Raw genomic sequence first — 16,527 nt, 5'->3', positions numbered from 1 at the left:
ATATATTATTAAGGAGAAAGTCAGAATGTGGGAATATAAAACCAACTTTACCTCTATGTGTAAGTTCACATACCCTGCTGTACAGGTGCAGTTCTCTGTCAGAATGGTGTTGTTTTGCTTGTTGGTGTTTAAATACCCAGGCCTTGTAAAGTTCTGTCTTCTTTCCTTGTCTTCGGCTGGGCAGAATCTCAGTTTTTAGCACTACAGTTTTGAATCTGGTAATCATGGAACATTATTTCTTGCACATGACCACACAGAACTAAATTGTAGGCATCCAAAGACATGTAGGCCGTTAGCTTCTCTCTTGTTAAAATACTTGGAGCTTCAATGAGATTGTATAATGAGATTGTTCAATGAGATTGAACTCTATATCGCATCGGATGTCATTCCCTCACTGTAAATGCTAGCACTTCCGTTTTTTTTCTGCCACCTCCCTGTGCGTGCATCCTAAATGTTTACAAACATGGTAATTTGTCTATAGTAATGAACCATGGTTGACTCGAGCTCAAACAAACCTTGTCATCATCTTGATGAACAGCCACAAAGCCAAGAAGAAGAGCAGAATCTTCCCTGTGCCCCATAGTTATTTTACAAGGCTGTCTAGAGCGCAAGCGGTTTCGCTTTCTAGCTTGTGCTTAACGCACGTCTATATTTGAAATAACAAACTCATAAATATGTATGTAAGGCTGTGTAAATATGTAAGGCTGTGAATACTTATGCACATGTGATTTTTCAGTTTTTTTTATTTTTATGAAATATTTTTATATCCATTTTGGAATAAGGCTGTAACATAAAAAAATTGGGTAAAAGTGAAGCACTATGAATATTTTCTGTATGCACTGTATGTTTGGCCATTTTTTACCTTATAATCAATTCCCTTCAATCGCTATTTGAATCTTATGGACCAAAAAATAAATGAAGTGCATGTATTATCTGCAGTATGCATAAAAAATCAGGTTGCTTGCATTCAGTATGTTAAAAAGGTGAATTATGATAGCTAGCAATTTTACTGTGCCTCTTTAATCTTGTTTTTCAACTCTTCTGTTTTTTTCACAAACTCAAGGTTAATTACTTCCAGGCAAAGATAGTCATAGTAGGAAGCTTGTAAACTCTCAGATGTTTGAGAATGTTCTTCCAGACAGTAGAGCATCACACACACGCATAAAAACACAAACACAGACTGAACCGTGCTCCAGAAAAAAAGCTCTTGGGAAGATTTCAAAAAATTTTTTCCCTCTTTTGTTTAGAATGAAACATTGATAACGGTTTGTAAAAACACTGTTGGCAGATTTCTGGCTCGCTTTGTTTCCAGTTTGTGAAATCAAATCAGTATGTTCAGATGAATGTCTAATTGTTGTTGTTGGAAAGAGACTTTTAGAGGCCATGCTGTATTATGAATATAATTATGGCTAAAGGGCAAAGCTACCCCGTCAGAAGCATTGGATTGCTTATATCAAACTCGCAGATCTATTTTCAGATGACATGTAAATGAACATTTTAGGAGAGTTTGAATAGTTCCATTAGGCTCAATCTAAACCCTTTGGGCGAACAAGATTTTACAATCACAATGAATGGTGATAATAAATAATAGTGTTGTTTTTGTTCTGCTTCCAATGAGCCACCAATTTCAGGAATCGATATATATATATTGTACTTTTGGAAATTATCCAGGCACAATATGGGATTTATTGAATGAGCATTTAATGGCCTTTTATTTGTACTTTTGATGCAGCTAGTAAAAGGCATAGTAAAAGGTTGACATTTCGGGATCTTTTTTTTATCTCACCGGGAACTTAAAATAACCCACAGTATCTCAGACACAGCTGGGGTGAGCCTATAATGTCACAGCTGTGTGTGTGTGTGTGTTAGTGTGTGGAAGATGTGGAGAGTTTAGTGTGTGGATGAAAGAGAGTGTGTGACAGCTGCCGTTTCATGTAACACACAGTTGGACCAATAAATCACAGTCCTTCATCACAGCCTTTCTGTCTGTCTATACGTCTGTATAATTCATAAATAAGTTTAACAGGGCAGCATAAGCATAGCTGAGTAATAAGTTTAGTAGATGGAAATGACATAACATGAGCCTCAAACCAAACACCACTGTTAAATCATTCTCATGTAATTCCTGTTATGGTAAAATCAAGGTAATAATCAGGCCAATTGGAACTTGACTCTGACAATTAATGTGTGATCATTAATATGCACAACCCAAGCAGCTTTTGATTGGCCACAACATTTCCTATTGAGATTGGAACAATTATATTTTTCCCTTATTTTAAAGCTCGTATTAAACATACCATGTTAGTGGGACTCTTATTTTGAAAAAGGAAGAGGAAGGAAAACTAAAAAGGAGAAGTTCGCAGCTCATCAGAACACAAAATGCAGGATATACGGATTAAGTTTAGTCAGCACCATCTCCAATAAGGTCTGTTTAAATGTGTTTTTTGCTAGTTTAGTGCAGGGCTATTCAATTGGCAGCCAGCGGATCGAACCCAGCCCCCGAGGCAATTTGTTCCGGCCCTCCAAATAGTGTGACCAAGACATCAAAAATAAATTTATTTCAGTCAAAAAACGACCCCTATAGGTATGAAGTGACATGTGTCTGTTTAATACAGCAACAAGCTGCAATTGAAGGCTGCGCAGAGCCTGAGTCACGATAAGCGAGTGGTGCGGGCAGCCGAAAACATTTGGATTTGTTTGTAGAAAAGGCCTTTTGTACAATGCACTGATATTGGTATTAGGGATGCAACGATTAGCCGATTTTACTATTAACTGCGCTTTAATTCGTCGTGGTTAATTAATTGTAAAGGCTTCTCTAAGCCGCATTTCTGTTGCACGGAACGAAACTGCTGCAATTAAACAAAGTTGCCACCCGTGCGCAGTTTAAAGTTCTGAACTTTTACGCAGAGGCTAATACGCACGCACACTGGATTAACTATAGCAGCGGGTTGTTCCCATATCACGTCTTTTCCGTGTGCAAGTTTGTTATTTCTAATGTAAGAATATATGCCAATATGCGCACGCAAGCGGTGCATTGTGCTCGCGGCTCTCCGGGCGCACGCAGCATAGAAAACATTGTACGCTGTAGCGGTGAGAGTTGTGCGTGGCTTTCAGTGCAGTGTAAACAAAATATATGTTAGATGAATTATTATTCAAATGATTGTGTATGTATGAACGCAGATGATAACAACAGTTAATCTAAATAGCTTAAATTTACATTTAGACTTGATAACCGTGAAACCATGATTATTCTTCAGACTATAATCGTACAACCAAAATCTATAATTGTTGCATCCATAATGGTTATGCAGTTCAAAACATAACATATGAATGTGTCTGAATGTAGAAGAAGCCTACTTAAGCAATACACTGCTTTTGTTGTGCTCTGAAATACAACATTTGAATGTTTGTTAAAAAAGCCTATTGTACAATGCACTGATATTATGTAGTTTCAAAATACAATATATTAACATTTTAATGTAGAAAATACAACGTGGTTGTCTTAAGAAGCCAAAATACAGTTTATGCAGTTGTGTCTTCACTCATATTGCAAGTCATATCTCTCCGGCCCTTCGTTTTGGTTGCTTTTCATGAACTGGCCCCCATGACAATCTAATTGAATAGCCCTGGTTTAGTGTATATACAGTATTGTGACATTTATACATTGTGTAATGTCACTCAGCTCCTACTGTGATTTCTCTCGAGTTAAAGGATGCCAATACACTTCATAAAACTCATCTGTTTGTGCAGAGGTTGATATTGATTTCTGCCTGTGCCTTCATATATGTTAAAGCTTGAAAATACAACTCTAAATACATCTCTGTTCAAGGCTCGACTTGAAACAGGACTGCCCAATGGCTTGGGCCACTGTGCGAGACACTCAGGACAGTGGACACTAGACAGGATTTTAACCTCGCTGCCTTGTCACTAAACTTTAATTTGGCTGTGACTGTTTGTCAATCGCAAAAGTATTAGGATGCTTTCACAACTAGACGTTAATTTCGGAACCTGTCTCGGTTGCCCAGTTAGCGTGCTTCATTTGGCGTATGTGAATCCCACAATAGCAAATCAATCGGTCTGAGATCGCCAGAATGAGGTGGTCTCGGCTCGATTTTAGTGAGAAAGCAAAACGATCCAACAAACTAACGAACCAGTCTATATGACAGTGTATTGTGCACATGTAATAGCCATATATATGAGGAGATAATGATGAGTAGGGCGGTATGTCACTTCTATCGACAAATGTGCGCTTCATGTCGAATATGAAAGTGAAAGCATGCTGAAATATTACCGAGTGCTGTTTATCTGTTAGACAAATTGACATCTGATCATTTTTCCAAATTTTAATCTTATAATATTCTGTATTAGGCCTATTGTTTTGTTCATTTCTGCACTGACACCTTGAAAGAAAGATCAGCATTGATCTGCTTCGTGATCTGACTGCAGTCTCGGTCCATCTGTTATGACTCTGTAATTTAAGCCTATAATGCATAATTCTAGCCAACGTTTTTTTTTTTTTTTTAAATAAATCAATTAATTGAATAGATAACTTGACAACTGAATGAGAGCTACACACAACTATGTATGAGAAATTCTTATCTCTCTGATTTATATTTGGTGACGATGTCTTTGGTTGTCAAAATTAAAGTGCGCATTTTCACACACATGAAAAGAAAAAAAAAAATATATATATATATATATATATATATATATATATATTAATGTGTGTGTGTGTATGTATGTGTGTGTATATATATATATATATATATATATATATATATATATATATATATATATGTGTGTGTGTGTATATATGTGTGTGTGTGTATATATATATATATATATATATATATATATATATATATATATATATATATATTAATGGTGGGCCGTTTTCGTGCTGCGTCAACGCGAGACTCTTATCGGCGATTAAAAAAAAATATCGCCGTTAATCTATTCTCAAAGTTGAGTTGGGAGCTTAGTCTATTCTACGCAAGCTATGATGACATTCACCGTGATATTTTAGCGTGGATGTATACCTGACCGGTGAGCCGTCTGACAAAAAAGTGCCCTTCTGAATCAAATCAGCAGGATGCCTGACTTTAACTGCAGTTCGACTGTTTCAATTTGAACTCATGAACATTTCAATCATGCCCCCATGACAAACTGGGGTATTAGATGCAAATAAGGAGTCAGGGCCTGGTGATGAAAGTGTTATAAAATTAAATAATGCACGCCAAATGTAAAGAAAACTTTCCGCATTTTGCGATGTGCGAAAATTGGGGAAAAAAAATAAACAGGGGGGTGAATAATTCAGAGGGGCTAATAATTCTGACTTCAACTGTATATATATATATATATATATATATATATATATATATATATATATATATATATATATATATATATATATATATACAAACTTCAATTTTGACCTTCATAATTCTTAATTTATACCATAATTCTAAGGGGACGATATATATATATATATATATATATATATATATATATATATATATATATATATATATATATATATATATATATATATATATATATATATATATATATATATATATATATCGTCCCCTTAGAATTATGGTATAAATTAAGAATTATGAAGGTCAAAATTGAAGTTATTGACATATTCTTATTAAATGACAACTTATTTACATTATGGGATGTTTTTTACATAACTTAAAAGTTGTTTACATTTTAAGACTTTTTATTTAAAAAAACAAATGTTTCACACATACTGTTTGCTATGAAATGCAAAGACTTTGAAGCTCAATATCTCAAAATCATTCAAAACGCAGATACAACCTTATAATTCCTAGGTGACGATATATATTAATACAGTTAATAATTTAGTTACATCACAATTGTAATTTTGTAAATTGTCAGATTTAAAAAAAAAAAGAAAAGTTATGCCGAAAAAAAATCGTATGTATACTATTATGTTTGGCTTTTGTTACATTATTTAAAATATGTGGCTATGAACTTCTTCTTTTTTTAGCGAGGCCACTGAAAATTTTGGGAGGGCCAGTGAAAAAATTCCTTAGCGTTGAATCCTTTTAATGGTCCCTGTTGTTGAATAAAATGATAGTTTAGCCTATATTATGTCCAAAACACAAGCGATGAGCAAACTAAGGTATTCTGGTGGCATAAAGATAGCTTACTCACTCCACCACTTCAGTTGAAAAGATTGTTTAACAAGGCTTATTAAAACAAACATGAGGATAAGAATAACAAGATATTAAAATATAACCTGCTAAACCTAGAAATTTGTTAAATATAAACATTAATATAAAAAAACATGATACTTTTCTTCCTATTTTAAAGCAAAACGACTAAATAAAAAAATTGTGAAGTGTCATGACGGGTGGATGTATTCAATGTACAATGCACAGACAATTAATCAACAATACAAAACAAATGTCATTATTATCAATTATGATCTGTTTAATTGAATGGTTAATTAGTTCATCGTTGTCGCTGTTGTGATTGGTCTGAATTGTTCTGTCTCTCCTGCCCCACAACTCCTCCTCCGTCTATCAGCAGCTCCCAAATTTACAGGATTAGTGTGTTGAAGCATAAAATAGTGCGTGTGTGCGTGTATGTGTGTGCGTGCATGTGTGTGTGTGTGTGAGTGAGGAGTAATGTGATCTCCTTTTGGCGCTCAATCTCGTCAAAACAAATTCTGCCAGCAAAGCCTCCTGGGTAAACATGATGGCTTTCGACTCAGACTTTGTGACAAGATCCATCTGTCACTCTGCTGTCTCTCTCTCACCCACACACATATTCAGACAGCTGTTGTCCTTGTAACACACACTGAGTTATTCTTATCCAAACATTGTCTTTGCCTCCTTCCATTGTCGCGCATATTCTTTCCATATTCCCTCTTACTTTCCCAGACACACACTCACACATACGCACACTGATTTGTCTGATAGGCTCCGTTCCACATTTACTGTCACACTGCCTGCATTACATGACCTAGACAAACACACTCACTGTAGTCGTCATTAATCATGCACACACAGTTTGTGCTCCTCTTTCCTGTTCCCTCTGTGTAATATAAATATCATACGCAGCAGTAAGTGGTCTGCGCATGAGCATGATAGCCATCATGTGATCAAAATCTCTCTGTCACGCACGCTATTAGGGGCCATGACAATACAGGTATCAACATGTTTGTTTTCTAAGAAAGGGGGTGTTTTTAGCATTTAAAGGGATTTGCATGGTGTTGTGTGCAGGGGTCATTGTGGTTTCATATTTGTATGAGGTTATTTTACCCGTGAAAAACAGAAGCAGAGGGTTTTTGAAGGATTTCGCAATGGATGTTGTACAATGATACTTAGTAACAACAATGATAGAAGTAATTTAGGAATATGAAGTTTTTATTAATAGATTTATTCACGTATTTCTTTTTTTAATTTGCTATCAAAGAAAATAAGCCCTCATACTCTTAGTACTTGTGAAAAGTATCAAATTATTGCTCCAAGCAATATTTCATGTATTTCATAATTGACAGAATATGACAGATATGTAAAAAAAAAAAAATTATTTATGTTTTTTAAAAATATTGTTTCTAATATTGTTTATTTCTTGTAATTTTCATTCATTCATTTTCTTTTTGGCTTAGTCCCTTTATTAATCCAGGGTCGCCACAACGGAATGAACCGCCAACTTATCCAGCACATGTTTTACGCAGCGGATGCCCTTCCAGCCGCAACCTATCACTGGGAAATATCCATACACACTTATTCACACTCATACACTACGGCCAATTTAGCCTAGCCATTTCACCTATAGTGCATGTCTTTGGACTGTGGGGGAAACCGGAGCACCCAGAGGAAACCCACACGAAAGCAGGGAGAACATGCAAACTCCACACAGAAATGCCAACTGACCCAGCTGAGGCTCGAACCAGCACTACCTCCTTTTGACATTTGTTTGTTTTACATTGTTGAAACGTATTTCACAAACTATTTTATAAAATGTTGTTAAATTTAATGTAGTCATTTTCGCCACTAGAGGGTGCGTATTCACAACAAACAGTGAAATATTTTCATGACAACGCAGCTGAGCGTGAAATCATGGGAGTTGTGGTCTTCATAACATTTATTCATTCATTAATTTTTTTTCGGCTTAGTCCCTTTATTAATCAGGGGTTTCCACAGCAAAATGAATCGCCAACTTATCCAGCAAATGTTTTACGCAGCGGATGCCCTTTCAGATGTAACCCAACACTGGGAAACACCCATACACTCCTGCATTCACACACATACACTACGGCCAATTTAGCTTATTCTATTCATGTCTGCATGTCTTTGTACTGTGTACTTTGTACTCTAGCCCTACCCCTTAGCCCTACGCTTTTAAGCTAAAGAGAATTGGGACACCCCAAAGAGGAAGGGCTAAGGGGTAAAATTGGAATTGGGTCTAACAGTTGAAGTCAGAATTTTTAGGCCTCCAAAAATATTAGCCCCCCCTGAATATTTTTACCCCAATTTCTGTTTAACACATTTTTAAACATAATAGTTTTAATAACTGATTTATTTTATCTTTGCCATGATGACAGTAAATAATATTTTACTAGATATTTTTCAAGATACTTAACTAGGTTGATTAGGCTAATTAAGAGTAATTAGGCAAGTCATTGTATAACGATGGTTTGATCTGTAGACAAACGGAAATAAATATTGCTTAACAGGACTAATAATATTGACTTGAAACGGTTTTTAAAAAATAAAAAAACAAATAAGATTTTCTCTAGAAGAAAAAATATTATCGGAAATACTGTGAAAATTTTTTGCTTCATTAAATATCACTTGAGAAAAATTTGAAAAAGAATCAATATTTCACAGGATGGCTAATAATTTAGACTTCAGCTGTACATTTTCAGTGAACTGGTAACTTCTTAGCAAACATTTTAGTCTTCGTCTGCCAAACACCTTCGCCCTACCATTGGTCCAGGCCGATGATGTAATAAGTGGGCGTGGCTCTGAGGCGTCACCCTTTGTCTGTGATGTTCTGTCTTCTTTGTTCAAGTACATTAAGGCTAGACATCCATGATCAAGGATATAAACATTACTAGAGAGGTGATTTATGATAGAAATGTGTGTGTATAGTAGTCGTAGCAGTGTGTAGTTTTCTTTTTAGCTCAAAGCGAAGAATGAAAATGAACTCTGTTGTGGGTTTATCAGGGGTTTATACTGTTTATGACACAACTGCCATGCTTAACTGTCTTTGAACAGATAAGGTGACTTGTCAAGTGTCACAGCAGTTGGCCTGAATGTCTCACTCACTTGTGTGTGTGTGTGTGTGTGTGTGTGTGTGTGTGAGATTTCTCTATGAATGGAGAATGTGATCTGTGATATGTAACACCAAAGGGGCCTTTCTCTCTATTCTATATATAAATGTGATAAGATCCCTTTCGCAGGAACCTGAGAACACAACAAAGCTGCAGTGTGTGTGTGTGTGTGTGTGTGTGTGTTTGTACAGTAGTGTGTTTTTTTTATAACTGTATGTGTGTTTGTGAGAACATGTACTCTATTCAGTTCCCAGCACAAAGACGTACAGAAAATAACATTTAGTTTGGACCGTGAAATGCATTCACTTCTGATATCACTCAAGGAATGACACAGAAAAAAATGAACAGCACATCCAAAAAATAGGGGAAGTCTGGAGTCCAAATGAGTCCTTAATGGGTAAAACACGAGTGTCTCAAGTGTTTTCATCAAGAGGTCTTGGTAGAAATCATAGAGGAGCTGTGAAACGTGTGGGTTTTGAATGTCCACTGCTGTCTGTCCACTTCTGTCATCAAATATCACTTTAAATCTCGTAAGCACAGACAAGTTATCTAGCATACAGGCTGTCACTCCTTATAACACTAGTACTAGTCTTGCATACTATAGTGTTTTTCAAGCTGTTTTTAAATCAGCCGAACCCCTGGGATGGATTGATTCATTAGTTTAGTCTTTTACTCAAAACTTCTTGGAAATGTATGAATGAGTGATGTCATAAGCTTTCATTAAATATCATTGTCTGTCTGTCTGTCTGTGTGTGTGTCTGTTTTGATTTTGTGTAAATTTTCCCAGATCTATTTTATTTTATTTTATTTTATTTTATTTTATTTTATTTTATTTTATTATTTAGACATTTTATTTTATTATCTAGACATTTAGATATTTTATTTAATTTTATTTTTAATTTTATTATTTACGTTTAATTAAATTTAATTAAATTTAATTTTATTAATTAAACGTTTTATTTAATTTTACTTTATTATTTAGACTTTTATTTCAATTTATTTTATTTTATTATTTAGACATTTTATTTCATTATCTAGACATTTAGATATTTAATTTAATTTTATTTTTAATTTTATTATTTACATTTAATTTAATTTTATTTTATTAATTAAACGTTTTATTTAATTTTACTCTATTATTTAGACTTTTATTTCAATTTATTTTATTTTATTTAGATATTTTAATTTCTTTTTTTATTTTATTTTGTAATATTTTTTATTTTGTTATTTCATTTTATTTTATTGTATTATTTAGATATTTTAATTAATTTTTTTATTTTATTTTGTAATATTTTTTATTTTGTTTTATTTTATTTTATTTTATTATTTAGACATTTAGATATTTTATTTTTATATTATATTTTTTATTTTATTATTTAGACATTTAATTTTATTTAATTTTATTATTTAAACATTTTATTTTAATATTTTAAAATTATTTAAAATTATTTTTTAATTTAATTTAATTTAATTTTATATTTTATTTAATTTTTATTTTATTTTATTTTATTTTATTTTATTTTATTTTATTTTATTTTATTTTATTTTATTTTATTTTACATTTCTACACTCCGTCCAGCTATTCACAACTAATTTAAACTTTCCCAGTATTTAGTTTAATTTATTCATGCATATATTTTTTACATGTTCAATTCAATTCAATTCACCTTTATTTGTATAGCGCTTATACAATGTAGATTGTGTCAAAGCAGCTTCACATAAAAGGTCACAGTAAATAGGAACAGTGTAGTTCAGTTTGTAGTGTTTAAGTTCAGTTCAGTTGAGCTCAGTTCAGTGTGGTTTAATAATCACTACTGAGAGTCCAAATACTGAAGAGCAAATCCATCGATGCGCAGCTCTACAGATCCTGAACCATGCAAGCCAGTGGCGACAGCGGAGAGGGAAAAAAAACTTCACTAAAGGCGGAAGTGAAGAAAAAAAACCTTGAGAGAAACCAGACTCAGTTGGGCACGACCATTTTAATTTCTCCGCTGGCCAAACGTCTTGTGCAGAGCTGCAGTCTCAGTGGCGGAGGCTGGAAGCTGGCCTCAGCGAAGACTCGTCTGTCTCTGGAGCGTCATAGGAAACAGTCTCATGTTCTCCACTCTTCCATGACCATCGCAGTAGTTGTTCAGGATTCGGCCAGGTCCAGGATATGGAAACCTTGGGATCATCTCGTCGTTGGTCTTGGATCGAATCAGTGACTCTGCATAGTCTGAGGGCCTCGGGAAGAGTATCCCCAGGTGGAAATGGAGAATAAAGAAAATAATTAGCGTAGCTGATGTTCACAGTGTATATCAGCAAGATGCATAACCTGTGTGGAAGCCCCCTAAGTGGTGCACTAAGTGTATGCTTTACTGAACAGATAGGTCTTTAATCTAGTTTTGAATTGGGAGAGTGTGTCTGAGCCTCGGACGTTATCAGGAAGGCTATTCCAGAGTTTAGGAGCTATAAATGAGAAGGCTCGACCTCCTTTACTCGACTTTGCTATTCTAGGTACTACCAGAAGCCCTGAGTTTTGAGATCTTAAAGAGCGAGTTGGATTGTAGCGAGACAGAAGATTGGTTAGATAAACAGGAGCTAGATTATTTAAAGCTTTATATGTAAGAAGCAATATTTTAAATTCAATACGAAACTTAACAGGCAGCCAGTGTAAGGAGGATAAAATTGGGGTGATGTGATCAAATTTTCTAGACCTGGTAAGAACTCTGGCAGCTGCATTTTGTACTAATTGAAGTTTGTTAATAGAGGATGCTGGGCAGCCAGCAAACAGTGCATTACAGTAGTCCAGCCTAGAAGTCATAAAAGCATGGACAAGCTTTTCTGCATCTGAGATGGATAGCATACTTCGTAACTTAGCAATATTTCTCAGATGAAAGAAAGCAGTTTTTGTGACATGGGAAATATGATTTTTAAAAGTTAAATTGCTGTCTAATATGACACCCAGATCTTTTATAGTAGAGCTAACGCTAACTTTGTATCCCTCTAATTGTAGGTCGAGTTGTGAGATCTGCTGTGTACAGTATTTAGGCCCAATAAGTAATAATTCTGTTTTGTCTGAGTTTAAGAGAAGATAATTGTTGGTCATCCAGTCTTTAACATCTTTAATACACTCAGTTAGCTTGGACAGATTAGACGTCTCGTCAGGTTTAGTTGAAATATATAATTGAGTATCATCTGCATAGCAGTGAAAGCTGATCCCATGTCTTCTAATAATGTCTCCCAGGGGTAGCATGTATATTGTAAACAGTAAAGGGCCTAAAACTGATCCTTGAGGCACCCCGTATTTTACTGGGCTGATTTGTGAAGGCTGTCCATTTATATTTACAAACTGGTAACGGTCAGATAAGTATGACTTAAACCATTGTAGGGCATGTCCCTGGACACCTGTAGACTTTAAGCGATTAATGAGGACACCATGGTCAATGGTGTCAAATGCCGCACTAAGATCGAGTAGAACTAATAGCGAGATGCACCCTTGGTCAGCAGCTAAGAGTAAATCGTTGGTTATTTTCACTAATGCAGTTTCTGTACTGTGATGAGCTCTGAAACCTGACTGAAACACTTCAAAAACATTGTTGGTCTGCAGAAAGGAGCATAATTGAGCAGAAACAACTTTTTCTAGTATTTTAGATATAAATGGAAGGTTTGAAATAGGCCTATAATTAGCTAAGTTGCTGGGTTCCAGTTGTGGTTTCTTAATAATAGGTTTAATAACAGCTAACTTGTAAGGATTTGGAACATGGCCTAAAGATAAAGAAGAGTTGATAATGTTAAGAAGAGGTTCTCCTATAACAGGTAGCAATTCTTTCAGTAACTTTGTTGGAATTGGGTCCAATATACACGTAGCTGATTTAGAGCTATTTATAATTTTGTCTAGCTCTTCCTGTTCTATGATTTTAAAGCACTGTAGGTTATTTAGATTCAGTGGCGTGTTTACTGGATCTGAAGTATAAGGCGGTGCAGAAAGTTTAATATCTCCTATTTTCTGTCTAAAGCCTTCTATTTTATCACTGAAAAAATTCATGAAGTCATCACTACTAATTTGCGGTGGAACGTTTTGTTCCAAAGATGACCGATTATTTGTTAATTTAGCGATGGTGTTAAATAAGAATCTAGGATTGTTTTGATTATTTTCTATCAGTTTGCGGAGGTGCTCAGCCCTGGCAGATTTTAAAGCCCTCCTATAGCTGGACATACTGTCTTTGTATGCAATTCGAAAGACTTCTAAATTAGTTTTTTTCCATTTACGTTCCAGGGCACGGGCTGCTGTTTTGAGAGCGCGGGTATGACTATTATACCATGGTGTAGTTTTATTCTCTCTAGCCTTTTTTAGTTTGATGGGTGCCACAGTATTTAGAGTGCTAGTAAAGATGGCATCCATACTGCTGGTTACTACATCAAGGTCATTTGCGTTTGCGGGTGCATTTCGAAGTAGAGAAAGATCAGGTAAGTTATTTATAAATTCATCTTTAGTGGACGGAACAATAGTTCTACTAGGGCGATATATCGGAGCGGATCTGCTAATTTCAGGTAAACACAGCTTATATAGTAAGAGGTAGTGGTCTGTAATATCATCACTTTGTGGTATAATGTCTACATTAGTGACCTCAATTCCATAAGACAGAATTAGATCTAGTGTATGCTTTAGGCGATGAGTTGGACCAATAACATTTTGCTTTATTCCTAGTGAGACCAGCAAGTCCGTAAACGCGAGCCCTAATGTGTCGTTAGCGTCATCTATGTGGATGTTAAAGTCTCCTACAATTAGTATTTTATCAGTTTTAACTAGTAAGTCAGAGATAAAATCAGAAAACTCTTTTAGAAAATTGACATAGGGTCCTGGAGGTCTGTATATGGTGATTAGAGCGAGAGATAACATAGGTTTTTGCATAGTGTTTGGAAGGACAACATTAAGCGCTAGTACTTCAAAGGAGCTAAACATAAGTCCGTTTCTCTGATTAACATTAAGAATATCACTAAAGATTGACGCGACTCCACCACCACGACCAGTTTGACGAGCCTCATGTTTATATAAGAATCCTGGAGGAGTTGCCTCATTTAAACTAATATAGTCATTTTGTTTCAGCCAGGTTTCAGTAAGACAGAGTGCATTAAGATTGTTATCTGTTATTATTTCATTTATGATAAGTGCTTTAGGTGCTAGTGACCTGATGTTTAGGAGACCAAGCTTCATGAAATTTGTATTTTCACTTTTTAGTGTTTTTTCTGGTTTAATTCTTAATAGATTATTTCTGGAGCACACAGTACGTTTGTTTCTTGGTCTAATAATACGAGGAACAGACACAGTCTCTATGGGGTTAGCTAGGTATGCATTACTGTTATTTATGTGGGACGAATAGGAGTCTGTGTGGCTAAATTGTGAATTTTGTGAATTTTTACTTACTAGTCAGATAGAGCGAAGTGTTCTGGTGATGTTGTCCGACAGGAGTTCAGCTCCAGCTCGACTGGGGTGCAGCCCATCAGCGCGGAAAAGCCTAGGACGCTCTCAGAAAAGATTCCAGTTATTGGCAAAGAGCAATTTCTGTTCTTCACACCATGTTAATAGCCATTCATTCAGAGCAAAAAGTCTACTGAACCTTTCATTTCCTCGGCGGTAGGTAGGAAGCGGTCCAGAAACGATGATCTGCGTGGCGGGCGAAGTGCGTCGAACCGTCTCGATCAGGCTCCTGAAGTCCTTCTTCAGGATCTCCGTCTGCCGGAGCCCGGTGTCGTTCGTCCCCACGTGGAGGACGGCGGCACCGAGGCTCTCGGCAGCGCTCAGGATAGTAGGTATCTGTGCAGAAATATTCTTAACTCGGGCACCAGGGAAGCAGAAAGTGCGTACTTTGTTACCTTTGGATGAAGTGGAGCGGACGTGGCGGACGATTGAGTCGCCAATGATGGCAACATCGCGACCCGTCTCGCGGAGAGGGGCGAAGCGGTTCTCCGTGGGGATCTCGAACACCGGAGGAGGAGACGTTCTGCCCCGGGACCTGGCAAGCACCTTACGCGGCTGCACCCAGGGGCCGTGGTAGCCGGGTGTCGGCGTGAACGACGCCTGGGCGAACCGCGTCCTCGGTGCGCTGGGCCTGGACAGAGAAACACGCGGGGTTGAAGAAACTGGGAGATTGTCGTTGTATCGGACACTTACCTCAGACGAGCGAGTACGGGTTAAGAGCAGTGCTCTGATGCCCTCTCGCTTCGTCTCCAGCGAGCGAATCTGGGACTCCACCGCTTCCAGCTCCAGCTCCAGCGCCTCCATCGATGCCTCTCCTGCACTCAAGGACAGACACGCAAGCGACATTGTACAAGGTGAAGAGCAAAGCCAGAAAGTGAGAAAATAAGTGAGTGAAAGAGTTTGGTAGCTTTAGCTGACCAGCGGCGCTAGCAGGCTAAAGCTACAAACAACAAGCGGATGCTCGAGAGACAGAACGTTTAAAAGTAGATTTGTTTGTATGAGTGTGTTAGGGGATTGTTCACCCCAAGTAGGAGAGATAAATATTTAGTGAATGAGGAGGTATTTTATGATAAAATGTAAATTGCGAATCTAAAATCCAAACAAACGCCCTACATGTATCTATCTACCTTGAATTGCTGAAGTTTTCCCACAAATTCTATTTATTTATTTTTTAGTTTAGACATTTCTACACACTGTCCATCCAGCTATCTACAACTTTTGTATATTTTCCCAGTTAAGTTTTAATTTAATTCCTTCATCCATATATTTCTACATTTACTTTGAATTGTTGTAAGTTTTCCAACTCCTTTTTTTATTTTATTTTATTTTATTTTATTTTATTTTATTTTATTTTATTTGTTTTGTTTTGTTTTGTTTTATTTTTTATTTTTCATTTCTACACTCTCCATCCAGCTATCTGTCTATCATTTTCTTGGCATTTTGTTAATTAAAACTTAAATTCTGAATAGTGATCAGCTAGGTTACAGTGTGTGAAACGGACTTGCCTCTGCAGTGTTCAGTTAGTGTGGTTTGCTCGGGGATTAGGATTCGGTGACTGTTAGTGGTTCGGTTCCCATGGCCACAGCGCTGGCAGCCGAGACGGCGAGAGGCTCGACTGGCACCTTCTCCAGGCTTATTAGCGCCTCTGTGTTGGAGAATGAGGATGTTTACTGCGACGCGAAGCTAATAGCTCACACGCACACAAACCCACAAACCAAACCATACACAAACATTTAAGAGCTCATTAATG

General features: G+C 36.3%; 2 protein-coding genes across 10 annotated transcripts in view; one reads left to right on the top strand and one right to left on the bottom strand.

Moving 5' to 3' along the window:
* atp8a2 (ATPase phospholipid transporting 8A2) overlaps window positions 1–16,527 on the top strand; it is a 135,768-nt gene that overhangs the window by 68,268 nt on the left and 50,973 nt on the right. The window lies entirely within an intron of this gene.
* LOC130218895 (uncharacterized) lies at window positions 10,971–15,857 on the bottom strand. 3 transcript variants are annotated; one of them, XR_008836010.1, is made up of 2 exons: window positions 14,724–15,857; window positions 10,971–11,539 (listed from the first exon to the last, which is right to left on the bottom strand). XR_008836010.1 is itself a non-coding variant. In XM_056451205.1 (2 exons), the coding sequence occupies exons 1-2, from the start codon at window positions 15,621–15,623 to the stop codon at window positions 14,920–14,922; spliced, it is 645 nt and encodes a 214-aa protein (XP_056307180.1). In that variant the 5' UTR covers window positions 15,624–15,857; the 3' UTR covers window positions 13,263–14,919. The 3 variants fall into 3 exon arrangements, 1 of the variants encoding a protein (XP_056307180.1); XR_008836011.1 differs by having other exon boundaries at window positions 10,971–11,531; XM_056451205.1 differs by lacking the exon at window positions 10,971–11,539 and having other exon boundaries at window positions 13,263–15,113; window positions 15,173–15,857.

The sequence above is a fragment of the Danio aesculapii genome, chromosome 24 (genome assembly GCF_903798145.1).
Source record: "Danio aesculapii chromosome 24, fDanAes4.1, whole genome shotgun sequence".
Lineage (NCBI taxonomy): Eukaryota > Metazoa > Chordata > Actinopteri > Cypriniformes > Danionidae > Danio > Danio aesculapii.
The sequence above is the reverse complement of the archived record's forward strand: the minus strand, read 5'-3'. Positions and strand labels throughout refer to the sequence as shown.

Coding starts and splice junctions, on each gene's coding strand:
- LOC130218895 (XM_056451205.1), bottom strand. CDS start 15,623: ATGTCGCTTGCGTGTCTGTCCTTGAGTGCAGGAGAGGCATCGATGGAG. Junction 15,114..15,172: donor CCGCTCCACTTCATCCAAAG/GTAACAAAGTAC, acceptor ATTTCTGCACAG/ATACCTACTATCCTGAGCGC.